The sequence below is a fragment of the Panthera tigris genome, chromosome D2, assembly GCF_018350195.1.
Source record: "Panthera tigris isolate Pti1 chromosome D2, P.tigris_Pti1_mat1.1, whole genome shotgun sequence".
Taxonomy (NCBI): Eukaryota; Metazoa; Chordata; class Mammalia; order Carnivora; family Felidae; genus Panthera; species Panthera tigris.
Genome location: NC_056670.1, coordinates 63,815,519 through 63,829,708, shown reverse-complemented (window position 1 = coordinate 63,829,708; position 14,190 = coordinate 63,815,519). Strand labels below are relative to the sequence as shown.

At 45.2% G+C, this 14,190-nt stretch overlaps 1 protein-coding gene across 5 annotated transcripts in view; it reads left to right on the top strand.

The window, feature by feature from the left end:
• The window catches only part of SORCS1 (sortilin related VPS10 domain containing receptor 1), a 501,774-nt gene that overhangs the window by 461,080 nt on the left and 26,504 nt on the right, over positions 1–14,190 (top strand). For all 5 annotated transcript variants that reach the window (XM_042960645.1, XM_042960644.1, XM_042960643.1 and 2 more), the window contains exons 22-23: positions 6,072–6,184; positions 8,895–9,026. In XM_042960645.1, coding sequence (XP_042816579.1) covers positions 6,072–6,184; positions 8,895–9,026 — 245 coding nt within the window. The remainder of the gene's footprint in view (positions 1–6,071; positions 6,185–8,894; positions 9,027–14,190) is intronic.

Genomic DNA, 14,190 nt, shown 5'->3' with positions numbered 1-14,190 from the left:
TGCCTTTGCCTCTCTTTCCTTCTTCATCTCTTTTCTGTGCTCAGCAAATGCACTGAATCCTCACGACGACCTAGCGTATAGTAGGCGATGTTAATACTCTCATTACTTCAGCGGGACAGATAACTTGCCCCAGCTAGTATGTCGTGGATCTGGGCTTCTAACCCTGCCCATCTAGACCCAGGGCCCATGCTCTGAAATTACCCCCACTAAATAGCTTTCATGTCTTTTCCATCTGAGACTCCCTTTCCTCTCTTTCCTTCCTGGATGTCATAGGTGACACTAATGGGCACTGACCCATGACTCCCAACAGATGTTCTCTTGGTTAAGCCTATCAGCAACCTCATCAGAACCACAGAGAGAACGTTAAACCTAGAAGGTCTTTGGCCTGACCTGGCTCATGCCATCATGTCACAGAGAGGAAATCGTAGCCCAGAAATGGGAAATTACTGGCTTTGAGTCATTCTGCTATTCAGTGACAGCTCCAGTAATAATAATAATGGTGATGGGAGTGGTAAAAAATAACATTGACAAAGCCCTTACCAACATCTGTTCAAAGCACCTGATACATACGATGTTTTATTGAATTCTCTGAGCAGACTTATGAACAATAGGCTATATTTACTCCTATTTTTCAAATGTAGAAATATGAGCTAAGTATAATAAACAGATAGAGCCTAGGAATCTGAATCCAGAGGGAATGTTTCTAACCACTTTCCACCCACTTGCCCGGCTTAGTTATCCTTCTCCCTAAAATGTCCTTAAAGGTGTCATCCAAGAGTGGATCGCTCTCCATCAAATGAGCTACCTTCACTAAAATCGTCTCTTTATCAAAAGCTTGAGCAAGGAAGTGGTCTTCCCTCCTCTAACCAAATTTCTGAGCAAATATCCTTCATTTATCTTAAGTTAGATGAAGTGTCAGAGTTTCAGGCATATTACTAGAAAATCTTTTTTTTAATTGTTTTATGTTTTATTTTATATTTGAGAGGGAGAGAGAGAGAGAGAGAGCGAGCGAGCATGAGCAGAGGAGGGGCAGAGAGATGAAGACAGAATCTTGAAGCAGGCTCCAGGCTCTGAGCTGTCAGCACAGAGCCCAACACAGGGATCAAATTCACAAGCAGTGAGATCATGACCTGAGCCGAAGTCAGGTGCCCAACCAACTGAGCCACCCAAGCGCCTCTGTATTACTAGAAAATCTTAATGAAGTGTGTGATCTATTAAAGATACATTATATCGGGGCGCCTGGGTGGCTCAGTCGGTTGAGCGGCCGACTTCGGCTCAGGTCATGATCTCGCGGTCCGTGAGTTCGAGCCCCGCATCGGGCTCTGTGCTGACAGCTCAGAGCCTGGAGCCTGTTTCAGATTCTGTGTCTCCCTCTCTCTGACCCTCCCCTGTTCATGCTCTGTCTCTCCCTGTCTCAAAAATAAATAAAATGTTAAGAAAAATAAATAAATAAATAAATAAATAAGATACATTATATCACACAGAGTTAAACAGGCAAGATTGAACTCACCTAAAATAAAAGTCAGGAATATTTTTAAACCCGGGGATGAAGTAGTGGAGGAATTCAGAGGTGAGGGCTTATCACCGTCATTAGGCTGACTGTGTTTGCTAAATGGTGCTCATGAAAGGTAGGCTCCTTCCGTGTCATGGACAGAGGTCCATTGTGCCTGCCTGCCTTCCTTCCTTCCTTCCTTCCTTCCTTCCTTCCTTCCTTCCTTCCTTCCTCCTTTCCTTTCCTTTCCTTTCCTTTCCTTTCCTTTCCTTTCCTTTCCTTTCCTTTCCTTTCCTTTCCTGGTACACATGGCAAGAGTATGTCAATCTTATTTCTGTATTGAGATACAATTGGCGTATAACATTTTATCAGTCTCAGGTATACAACATAATGATTGAGTATTTGTATATACTGTGAATTAATCCCCACAAGTCTAGTGAACCTCTAGCAGTGTATGTAGTTACAATTCTTTTTTCCCTCATGATGACAACTTTTAACTTTAACTGTTTTAGCAATTTTCAACATTCAATGCAGCATTAATAATTATAGTTACCATGCCCTATATTATATCCCTGTGACTTATTTATTTTATACTTAGAAGCTGTACCTCTTTACCCTCACCCATTTTGCCCACCTTCCCACTCCTGCCTCTGGCAACTACAAATCTGTCCTCTGTATCTGAGGTTTTGTTTTGTTTTTGTTTTTTCTACATTCCACATATACATTCCACACTTTCTGTATCCGTTCATCTTTCTATGGAGAGTAGGTTATCTCCATATCTTGGCTATTGTAAATAATGCTGTGGTGAATATGGGGGTGCAGATATCGTTTCCAGTTAGTGTTTTTGTTTCCTTCAGGTAAATTACACAGAAGTAGAATTCCTAAATCATCTGGTCATTCTATTTTTAATTTTTTGAGGAACCCTATACTATTTTTCTATCTTTCTTGATGGTTGCATTTCAGAGATATGGTTCCCAGGTCCTTAAGAAAGACATTCCTGGGTTGGAGAAGATGTGCATCTCAAAAGAGCAGAGGAGGAATCTACAATTGCAAGTTTTCAAAAGTAGTAAATGCTCTAGGAAAAGGGAGGTCAGTGGCTGTGGTCAGGAAGAAATTTGCCTAAATTTAGTCAAGCTAAGGAGAACATTAGGGCCATCATGGTCAGACTGAAGGAAGCATTATATTTGGGAAATGGACCAGGAAAAGATTGTCCACCCAAAGCCACAAAATAGACTGTAGGAAAGAAAATCTAATTTGCATTGTTTTCCTTAATTTGCTTCAGGGCACAGGTTTGCTTTAAAAAAAAATGTAAATATGCTGCAAACACATGTGCGCGCGCGCACACACACACACACACACACACACATACCACAGGTGGCCTGTGAACAACACGGGTTTGCACAGGTCCACTTATATACAGATTTTTCTGATAAATACAGTACAGGACTATAATGTATTTTCTCTTCCTTATGATTTTCTTAATAACATTTTCTTTTCTCCAGCTTACTTTATTGTAAGAATACTGTATATGAAACATAACATACAAAATATGTGGTCATCGACTATCTCTGTTATCAGTAAGTCTCCTGGTCAACAATACACTATAATAGTTAACTTTGGGGCGCCTGGGTGGCTCAGTCCCTTAAGCATCCGACTTCATCTCAGGTCATGATCTTGTGGTTCGTGAGTTCGAGCCCTGCATCAGGCTCTGTGCTGACGGCTCAGAGCCTGCAGCCTGCTTCAGATTCTGTGTCTCCCTCAATTTCTGCCCCTTCCCTGCTCATACTCTGTCTCTCTCTCTCAAAAGCAAAGCAAAACAAAACAGAACATTTTTTTTTTTTTAATGAATAGTTAAGCTTCTGGGGAGTCAAAAGTTAAATGTCGATTTTTGTGTACCAGGGTGAGGGAGGGCATCCTAACCCACACATTGTTCAAGGCCTAACTGTATGTATGTATGTATTTCGGCTACTTATGCTTTCCACTGCTCCCACATGCACCCTCTGCTTGTTGAGTAAACTAAAGTGTGCAACTCCTGTCCCCTGCTAGTGGGCCCGCTAAGTTATTACAGAGAGAGCTGTATCATTTTTCTGTTTGTGTCTTTTTATTAAGATAAACACCTTCCCTTATAGATTTTGTTTCTATGGTTTGGTAAGAGGTTCAGGGAAAATGAAAAAAAAAATCAACTTACATCTTTTTTTTTTAATTTTTTTTAACGTTTATTTATTTTTGAGACAGAGAGAGACAGAGCATGAACAGGGGAGGGTCAGGGAGAGAGACACAGAATCTGAAACAGGCTACAGGCTCTGAGCTGTCAGCACAGAGCCCGACGCGGAGCTCGGACTCACGGACCATGAGATCATGACCTGAGCCGAAACCAGATGCTGAACCGACTGAGCCACCCAAGCACCCCTACCTTACATCTTTAAAGTGAAAAGTTAGGGTTCAGTGAGTGATTCCTTGGGGCTTCCATTTTCCATGCTGCTAATTAAGATGCATTTTGTTATTCTCCATCAGAACTGAAGTGGTGATATTCATATAGGTGACCAGTGTCTCATAAAATGGACAAGCTTTGAAAAATAGGACTTTGGAACAGGCTAACCACCGAAATACACACCTTATAATTTAAGAATCTTCAAAGCCTGTGTCTAATAAGTCTTTAGCATTGTTAGGAAGTGCAGAAGTGGGCTCTTATGTTTTCCGAATGTGTAATTGGCATTGCTGATGTCACTGAGCCACATGAGGATATGCTTAAAACAAGAAAGGAATGGAGCACATGCACAGATACAGAGAACCTCTAGAGAAGTTTATGCATTCATTCATTCAATAAAAATTTATTAATTAAATGACTAGAAAAACCTACCATGTGCAGGGCACCATCCCACAGGGCCAGGAACACAGAGTTTCCGTCCTCGTTGACCTAGTATTTCAGTATGGGAGACAGACAGTAAAAACAAAATACTTTAAGTGGCCAGAAGTCTGAAGATGACAAATAGGGTCATATGATGAAAGGTGTCTGAGGCTGCGGAAGGGAGGATAACTCAGGTTGCGAGTGGCAAAGGCTTCTCCCAGGAGAGACTGCATGATGAGAAGGAGCCACCTGTGCTGACTCTGGGGAAGCGGAAGAGTGCTAATGTGGGAAGGAGCATGACAGCACACAGGAGCAGGGGGAAGACAGGGTCCTGGAGCACAGGGAAGCCTGTGGACGTGAGGCAGGAGAGAAAGCCTGTACCGGGTTATGTGGGGCTATGAAGGACATGGTTCAGAAGCTGAATTTTTAGGGGCACCTGGGTGGCTCAGTCGGTTACACACCACCTTTGGCTCTGGTCATGATCTCACGGTTTGTGGGTTCGAGACTCGCATGGGGCTCTGTGCTGACAGCTCAGAGCCTGGAGTCTGCTTTGGATTCTGTGTCTCCCCCTCTGTGTCTGCCCCTCCCCCGCTCGTATTCTGTTTCTCTCTGTCTCTCAAAAATAAATAAACATTAAAAAAAATTTTTTTAAAGCTGAATTTTTATTCTAAACACCATGTGGGGCCACTAGCAGGTTTTAGGGCAGCGACATGACCTGACTTGTACTCAGCTAAGTTATCCAGGGCTGGGCTCTGAAACCCGCCACTGTGCTTGGGCCAAGGCCACGCCTCCCGTGTGCCAATCCCAGCTAATGACAGGGTGTGACAGGGATATTAAAGCAGACCCATTCCCAGGGTGCAGGGTACTCCTTCATCACTGATGTGCCTTCGGAGACTCCCTGACGGTCCTGCTGAACCTTCTTCACACTGCAGGGTGGTCAGCAAGCCTTGCTCCCTCTCTTCCATAAATGTCACATATGCGTCTGTCTTGGTGCTGTGGTTCTCCGGGTTCCTCTGGCTTCCCGTATTCTCCCCATCAGACCCTTGCTTTTGTCATCCCATCCTATCTTGAGGATCACGATGAACTCAGGAGCTACGGAGAGAGTGAACAAATTATTTGGGTTAAGGAGCTTAAAATTCCATCAAATGACAGTTCCATACAAACAAAACATAGCAACAGAATGACAATAATAATAATTATAATCATGTAATCAGATAATAATAATAATAATACAATCATATAATGATAATGGGGATAGGTGCTACTCACACTAGTGCCCTTAAAAAAGACAATGAAACATGGTGGGGAAAGGATTCAATCAGTAAGTGCTCGAACTAGAGCTTGAATACTGTGTGTGTGCACAATAGAAAGGATGGGGTGCTCCTTGGAAGGGACAGACAGTAAGTGCAGAAGCTCAGGGTCAGAAACCTGCCATGCATTCAGGGCATGCCGGGCCTTTCGTGTCTGGGAATGCACAGTTCAGAACTAGGAACCGTGGGCAAAGGCTGCAGAGTAAGGCATGGGCCAGACCTAGGGCTTTGGTTTAGAAAACGAAGGCTGGGAGAGGTAGCAGGCTTAGAATGGGAATAGCAGATTTTCCTTCCAGAAGGCTCTCTGGCAAGTGTGGAGGAAAAAGACACATTACGAAAGCTTTGCATAAAACATAAAGTACAGCACACTTTTGAGAAAACTCATGGACTTACGGTGATCACCCTACTGTTGTATCCCCAGAGGAATTCCGGTCCCTTCGCCTGTCCTTCTCTCCGAACCTGGACGACTACAACCCTGATATCCCCGAGTGGAGGAGGGACATCAGCCGAGTCATCAAAAAGTCCCTGGTGGAAGTGAGTGCAGACAGTTCCTTCTCTTGTCCCGACACGTTTTTCTCTCTGTCTTCCAAGAGCTGCATGGTGAGGGCCTCTTGTGCAGAGAGCTGACAGGGCACGAGCTAGAGCCCGTGGGAGGTCTGGCTAAACACCTGCTTTCTGCGTAGCGGATCCCCTTGCAGGCAGACACAGCACAGTCGCTTGGGTTAGGGGGATGAGACTGGGAACAAACACATGGTCCTTCCACCTTGTGAAACTTTTCTTCTGCTTAGAGAAGAGAAACATGGAAATTTATGACCATCATATTCATACGGCAGGGTTCATGATCAGGTCATTAGTAAGTGTAAGATCAGCCACCTGCTCAACACTGAAGGGACACAGCATGAATACGCTTAGTGAGAGCAACCCTGGCCTCCAGCCCCACAGGCAGTGAGCCCTCGGCACGTGATGGTCAGCCGTCTCTCTGTGTCTCAGTTCTTTTAAAGGCATTTCTCTCCTGCAACCACCCCAATGGGAGGGTATTATTGTCCTCATTTTGCCGGCAAAACAGCTGAGTTTCAGAGACTTTAAATAACTTGTTTAGGTCTCACAGCTAATAAGTGATGAAGTTCCTGCATTGAAGTAAAGGGTCTGAGTCCAGTGTCTGGGTTTGTACACATGAAACACAACCCCCTAAGTTTTCTGGGAGAATACCAAGATTGTGTGGTTTATCCCTGTCTGAGTATCACTGATAATTTGGGAAAACAGTCTCTTTAGGCACATCTTCCCCTGCATATGCCACTTTCATGAGTAAGCAGAGGAATGGGGATATCATCTCATGGAGCTGCTTGGATTTATTGCACAAACCCAGAAAATCAGAGATGAGCTGTCTTTCCCCAGGGTATCTTCTTAGTCTGTAAAGGAAAATCAGTTGAGGGTGTTTTAGACATTGTTTCCTGGACCCAGGAACATCATGCCTTGTGACATAAAGAAGCTGATGGGCTAAAGGCATTCAGATAACCCCTGCTCGGAAAACAGATCTCATGTCCAGCCTTTTGACAAAGGGCCGGCCTTGTCCTCATTCATGCCATTGTCTGTGTTGATATTTATGTAGAACTTAACAGTATTCCAAAAACTCTTCTCAGTGCTTTTCCTTTGTTAGCACATTTAATCACAAAAGAACTAGCTTCTGATGTAGGTACTCTGATAATTCCCATTTTACAGCTGAGGAAACTGAAATAGAGACCTTAGGTATCCTGCCCACGGCCAAACTGTTAAAAATCAGACTCGAATCAGACCACCCTCGTGGGATCCCAACCACTCCATTCGATGGCCATCCTTTGCTTTATTACATGGAGAAACAGGAATACATGGAACAGTGGGGTGGAGAAGGACTACCTTCATGTGCCTCTGTGTAAATGCCACCTCACCTTTGTCTTCATGACTCAGCGTCCGAGACCTTGGTGGTGGCTAAATATCATGGCCACCAGGGGGCGCAGCGACTAGACGACAGGCCCCCTGGAATGGATCCTTCTGCCCTTGGAGCTCTTTGTCCCTGGGGTGACAACTGGTTTCTCTCCTCCGCTGTCCAAGAGAGATGACTCCCACCCCTCAATGAGTCCACAGATACCTTCCTTCCATCTGTAGCATTCTGGGGATCCATATCCCTATAAGCCTCCCAGGTAGCTGCCCGACTCCCCCAGGTGATTTATCAACTAGGCATTAGCTTGGCAGTGACCAGTCTTCCAGGCTGCTTTGTCTTCACATTTATAGTCTAGGGATCACATCCCCTGGGCGTCTACCTTTCCACCAGCTGTCCAGAAGGCTAGAAACTCCTGCTCATCAATATTTCCAGGCTGCTGCATAGCATAATCAGCTAAATACAGAATAAACATGTTGACTCAACATCTCTCAGGACAGGGTGTTGTAGGGTGGAGGGGCCAATCCCTTCCAATTTCAAAGACTCCTTGGCTACCCAATCTCAGGAGGCAGCTGACCCAGCTCCTGGTTCCTAGCATCCCACCCTGTCTTTGAGATGGGTAGTTACACTTGGCTAATTCCTTAAGCCCTAAGGTACCGTACTATCAATTGGACTCTAATAAACCCTATAAGAGATACAACTTGGGGTCAACTTTTTTGGGCATTTTTCTTCCAATTTACTATGTAACAGAATATTATCTAAAAACCAGTTCCCTTTATCTCATCAAATGGGATTTTTCTCTTGACACTTCACAGTGAAATCTTTAAACAAACGTCATTCAATCAACATTTTTGCATATAATGAGGATGATTCAGATATAATGTCTGAGTTTCAAATCGAGGAAGGCCCTGAAAGAGGACGTTAGCTGGGATAGGGGCTCCTGCATGTAAGCGTCAGGCTAAGGGAGGCAGTACAGCCGTGCTTGAGAACACGGGCTTCATGGTCAGACCACAGTTCCAAACTCAGCATCACCACACACTGCCTGGGTGGCCTTGGGCCACTGTTTAACCTTCTTCTACCTGCCACGTGTCCTGTGGCAGAAATAGAGATGCAGCACCCACATCCCTTGGGGACAGATCGCTAACTTCGCCCCTGGAAGTGTCATTGGCACGGGTTTCGGCGGCCTTGCACCATGTCAGGTCCTTTCCAGAAAGCTCACGTCCTTCTTGCCTGCCTGCACCCCCCACCCTCTCAGAGTACTCCGTGCTTTTCCATGCTTCTCACCACCTTTTCCTGTGGGACTTATAGGAGCTTCTGTCTCTCCCTCAGGCCACAGGGGTCCCAGGCGAGCACATCTTGGTGGCAGTGCTCCCTGGCTTGCCCACCGCAGCTGAGCTCTTTGTCTTGCCCTATCAGGATCCAGCTGGAGAAGGCAAAAGGTCAGCGGAAGACCTGGAGCAGGTGAGTCCCCCAGGTGACGTTCAGGTTCCACAGCAGTCTGAGCCACACCCCTGCTGGTACCGATCACCAGCACAGCAGCTCTCAGGGCGCTGGACCTGAGAGGGAGCACACTGGCTGCTTGTGGAGTCTTCAGCACTGTGGTCCTCTGTGTCTCATCCGTGATCTGGTGATCCTAACTACAGTGTCACCACAAAACCCACGCAGGAGTGGTGACTATAGGCAGTGGCTAAACCATTCGGGATATATCTCCACACTAGAGAACACGGTATTCACAATGAATTAGATAAATCTGTGTGACGAATTGTCCAAGATACTAAGTGGGGGAAAAAGCAAGTGGCTGAATAATACATGGAGGTTGAACCCATTTACTCCTTTTGTTTCTTACTTTTCACGAGCGCGTCACGAGAATCAAATGGCGTGACACACGTGATGTCTTTTTTTATTTTTTTATTTTATTTTTATTTTTTTAAATGTTTATTTATGCTTTTGAGAGAGAGAGAGAGAGACAGGGTGTGAGTGGGGGGGGGGGCTCAGAGAGAGAGGGAGACACAGAATCTGAAGCTGGCTCCAGGCTCTGAGCTGGCAGCACAGAGCCCGACACGGGGCTCGAACCCACGGACCGAGAGATCATGACCTGAGCCGAAGTCGGACACTGACCTGACCGAGCCACCCGGGTGCCCCCATGATGTCTTTTTTAAAAGGTATGACTTGTATACAAATCGTCAATCCTCTTTATCCCCACTATGTGAAATTAACCTGATTTGTGTTTGTAATAAATGAAGTAATATTAGCTCCAGATAATCTCTAGTGGTTCGTGAGGTCCATTTTTTTCCTCATGTCCACTATCTCCTGCAGTATTAGACTGGTGTGTGTGTGTGTGTGTGTGTGTGTGTTTCTTTTTCCTGCCCCCTTTGATCTTTGGCCTCTCCCTCTCTTCCTTTTAACTTCAAAAGATTCTTTAATCTGTGTTGTGAGGGTTATTATTATTATGCTGTTGTTCTCCTTTCTCTACTTCCTCTTCTTCTTCCTATTCTCCCTCTCCTTCCCCTTCCCCTTCCCCTTCTCCCTGCTCCCCTTCTTCGTCATCTGTTGAGATAAAATGATCAGTCTGGAGCTGGTTACCTCATTAGAGACTGCACGATTCTGGTTTCTCAGTTCTTTCTGGCAGAAAGATTAAAAATAGGATTCTTCTCAGGCTCTGAATAAATACTGGCTTTGTCCCCTCGAGCACGTGGAGTTTTTCAGTTTGCTTAGAATGAGCCCATAATCAAAAGGAAACAAAAATAATACAAAAACAGGGAGGGGGACAAAACAGAAGAGACTCTTAAATATGGAGAACAAACAGAGGATTACTGGAGGGGGTGTGGGAGGGAGGATGGGCTAAACGGGTAAGGGGCTCAAGGAATCTACTCCTGAAATCATTGTTGCACTATATGCTAACTAATTTGGATGTAAATTTAAAAAAATAATAAATTAAATAAATAAATAATAAAAAGAATGAGCCCATAATCTAGTCCCATGATCTGTAGTCTGCCAGGCTGACTAGAGAATCTCCTATAACAGCCTTATAACAACAACCCCACATTACAGCCAGGCCCACCTCCCAGCACACACCCTCCTTTTGACCCTGCTTTCTCAGTTGGCAGAAGGCTCACCTCTGTAATTTCCTCCTTGTACAAGTAAGGAAGAACAAAGCTGTCCTGGAGAGCCCTGTTGAAGTCCATTTCCTAGAGAACTGCAATTGGAGAGCAGGTGGGGCGGGGTAGGGGGGTAGGGGGAGTCCATCAGATTTGCTTCTGACCCCGCTCAGCCCTGGCACTCAGTTTCCCATTATTTTCCACAAGTTATCATCTGCACTTGTGACTTGGTGGGAGCAAGAAACGGATTGCCTCTTCTGCCAGCACTGCTGAGAAGCTGGGCGGGAGGTACATCAGTGTCCACAGCCTTTAGGTAGAAACACGTACATTTGTTCCTCCTCTGGAAATCTTACCAGTTCTCCATGAAATCCAGATTCTAATGTTTTCAGGTATGGAAGAGAGTCCAGATTTAGAACCAGCTAATTTCCTATCACATCATCTGTGCATCTCTCTTTCTCCCACTTTTCATTTTTTTTCCTAAAAGGATCCTATTTTCTCAATGAGAAATGTGGACAGAAGAGGGGTACGTTCTATGAAGCTTCTTTTGCTTGTTTATGAATGTATCTTGTTTTGACTCTTTTCTCTGGAGTTCTTGTTTTGTTTTATTCTCTCTCTAGTCTGAGAGAGACATTCTGAGAGATGAGTGGTTGTCCCTGAGGCAGCCTGGTGTCACTGATGAACCATTGAATCAGAGGTCTCAAGGCAGCTGGCTTGTTTGAAAGCTGTGTGACTTAGCATTTGGCACACATTCTGGGGAAATTAGCCATTTTATTAGAACACATGGGAGTGGAAACATGTAAACCACGTTTCTAGTTTCAGCTCTGATACCCATTATTTTCATTATTTATAGATGAAGTAATTTAGGATAAGGAAAGTTAAGTAAGTTCCCCAAAGTCACACAATCTGTAATACCCATTTTGTAGGGTATTTGAGAGAACATTAAAGAAATGATACGCAGGGCACCTGGGTGGCACAGTGAGTTGGGCGTCAGACTTGGTCTTGGCTCAGGTCACAATCTCACGGTTGGTCGGTGGGTTCGAGCCCCACGTCTGGGCTCTGAGCTGGCTGGCAGCACAGAGTCTGCCTGGGATTCTCTCTCTCTCTCTCCTTCTCTCTTTGCCCCTCCCCTGCTTGTGCTCTATCTTTCTCTCTCAAAAGTAAATAAACTTAAAAAAAAAAAAAAAAGAAATGGTATGCAAAGTACTTGGCTTTATAATAAATGCTCATTAAGTGGTAGGTAAATGATGGATACATGTGTGGTCATCTTATGATAACAAGAGAATATATGGAAATGCAAAAGGAAAGTTTTGTTTTTTGTTTTTTCTTTTTTCTTTTTTTTTTTTTTTTGAGAGAGGGACAGAAGCAGTGTGAGTGGGGGAGGGGCAGAGAAAGAAGGAGAGACAGAATCCCAAGCAGGCTCCACACTGCCAGTGCCGATGTGGGGCTTGAACTCACAAAATCCCGAGATCATGACCTGAGCCGAAACCAAGAGTCAGGCACTTAACCGACTTAGCCACCCACATGCCCCCAAAAGGAAAGTTTAAGCTTGTGAAAGAGACTATTGGGCTTGGTCAAGGGCATGTATTGAAGAAAGATGCTGGTGAGAGTGAGAAAAAGAGAAATGAATGAAATCACACAAAATCAAGAAGAGGAGGACAGGCAGAGATAGAAAGCATGGACATGAGTAACTATGCAGGAGTAAGGAAGACCCATCAGAGTTTTCAAGTGGATTTGTATCAAGAATGGAATCAGACTAGCAGGCTAGCAATTGTCAGTCTGTTTAAGGAAACTACAAGTGTATCCAGCTTATCTAGGACTCAAAGCAAGCAAATATCAAACCCAGCACATGGGAAATCAGTGTCCTTATATTAGGGAATGTCCCCATCCTGATTTAAAAAGTCCAGTAACAAAATCAACACATAAAACTGAGCCTTGGCTCAAGATGCTGTGACATGGGCTGCCCTTAGAAACCTGTAGTTTTCAACCCTAAGAGGCTGCTTGGACGCTTCTCTCTGACTCAGTCCCTTTAAAATGAAGGAATTTGAGGTCCCAACACAGAGAAGTCAGCGACTTGCCTGAGGTGACACAGCTTCTGTTTCTACAAGGAACTCAAGCCCGCTGTCCCCCACTCGGCCCTGCTGCAGACGTGGATCAGATACCACTCTGCTCCATGGGCCTGAAAATACCAAGGCTGTTGCACCAAATGAATGAGAAGTGTTCTGTTTTGTTTTGGGTTTGGGGATCTGTTTTCTTTTTATTTCTGATTGCGACTGACAGATAACCAGTTTAAACCAGTTTAAGGAAAAACAGTGACATTATGAGCTTATTTAACTGGAAGGTCCAAGGATACAGTGCCCACATGGATGAATTCAGAGCCACTCAAAAATGTCACCAAGCACGCTCCTCCTTCCCTCTTTTCCCCATCTCTTTGCTACCATATGAGAACGAAGCCAATGGGCAGGCCTGAGAACCCGCCTGAGAACGAAGCCAACGGGCAGGAAGGCAAGGGTGGCCACAGGAATCTCCAGCCTCTATTCAGCTGGCCGGTCAGCCCCATTCAGGAAGCACTGCCTCTCACCCAGTAGCGCCACAGGAGTCTGCACTGGCTTAGCCTGGGTGAAGTAGGCATCTCTTACAAGTCCCTATAGTCGGACAGACAGAGTGCTGCCTCTGACAACTCAGAGGTTTGATATGTTGCCTGGATCAGGGGTTCGGAAAGCCTCTCCAGAATCAACTGGACAGAGATGGGGAAGGACATGGTTCCTCAAAGAAAAATAGGGAGAGAGAAGTAACACCAGGCAGACACATGCAAGTGACTCCCTTTGTAATAAATTCCACAGAAATTTAAAATGAATGCAAAGCAGATCCAAATAACAAGAAGGAACGCCCGCCCCTCCCCACTGCACCCTGAAGTCTGCACTCAAATCCCAGATGGAACTTGGGAAGGGCTGACCTTACCCCTCTCTTAATGCTCCAGCTGCTTTCTTGTAAATATACAGCACAGATCTCCCAGCAGGGGAAGAAGTGGGACCCTGGCCAGATGGACCCAGAAGATTGTAAGGGTGAGACCCCAGCAAAGGGCTCTTGGCTCTCCTCCCTTGGCTTCCCCGGGGGAACGGCGATGCTGGCTCAGATCAAGCTATCTTGTCTGTGAAATAAATTGAAAATTCCTCACAGTGAGAAGTACTTGACCTTGTTATCAGGATAACGTGGGCAGGGTTAATCAAGTGACCTCTGTCTGGGAGGTTCTACCAGTCTTTATTTCAGATCTCTGGGGAGTAAGAAAAGGCTCACTTGCCCTTAGCTGGCCTCATCAGGGATAACACATCCTGCTTCCTCAGCTTCTCAGGTATGGAGCAACCTTCCCTCGGCCCCCCACCCTGTACTCCCTTGCTTCTGAGTCCTTGGAAGCGAACTGATTTGTATCTGGCTCTCCTGGAAGGAGGAAAGACCATCATGTTCTGCCAAGGTTGTTTGTGATGCTGTGCTGGGGAGATAGGGAGCCTACATGTTGTCTTGCAGAATCT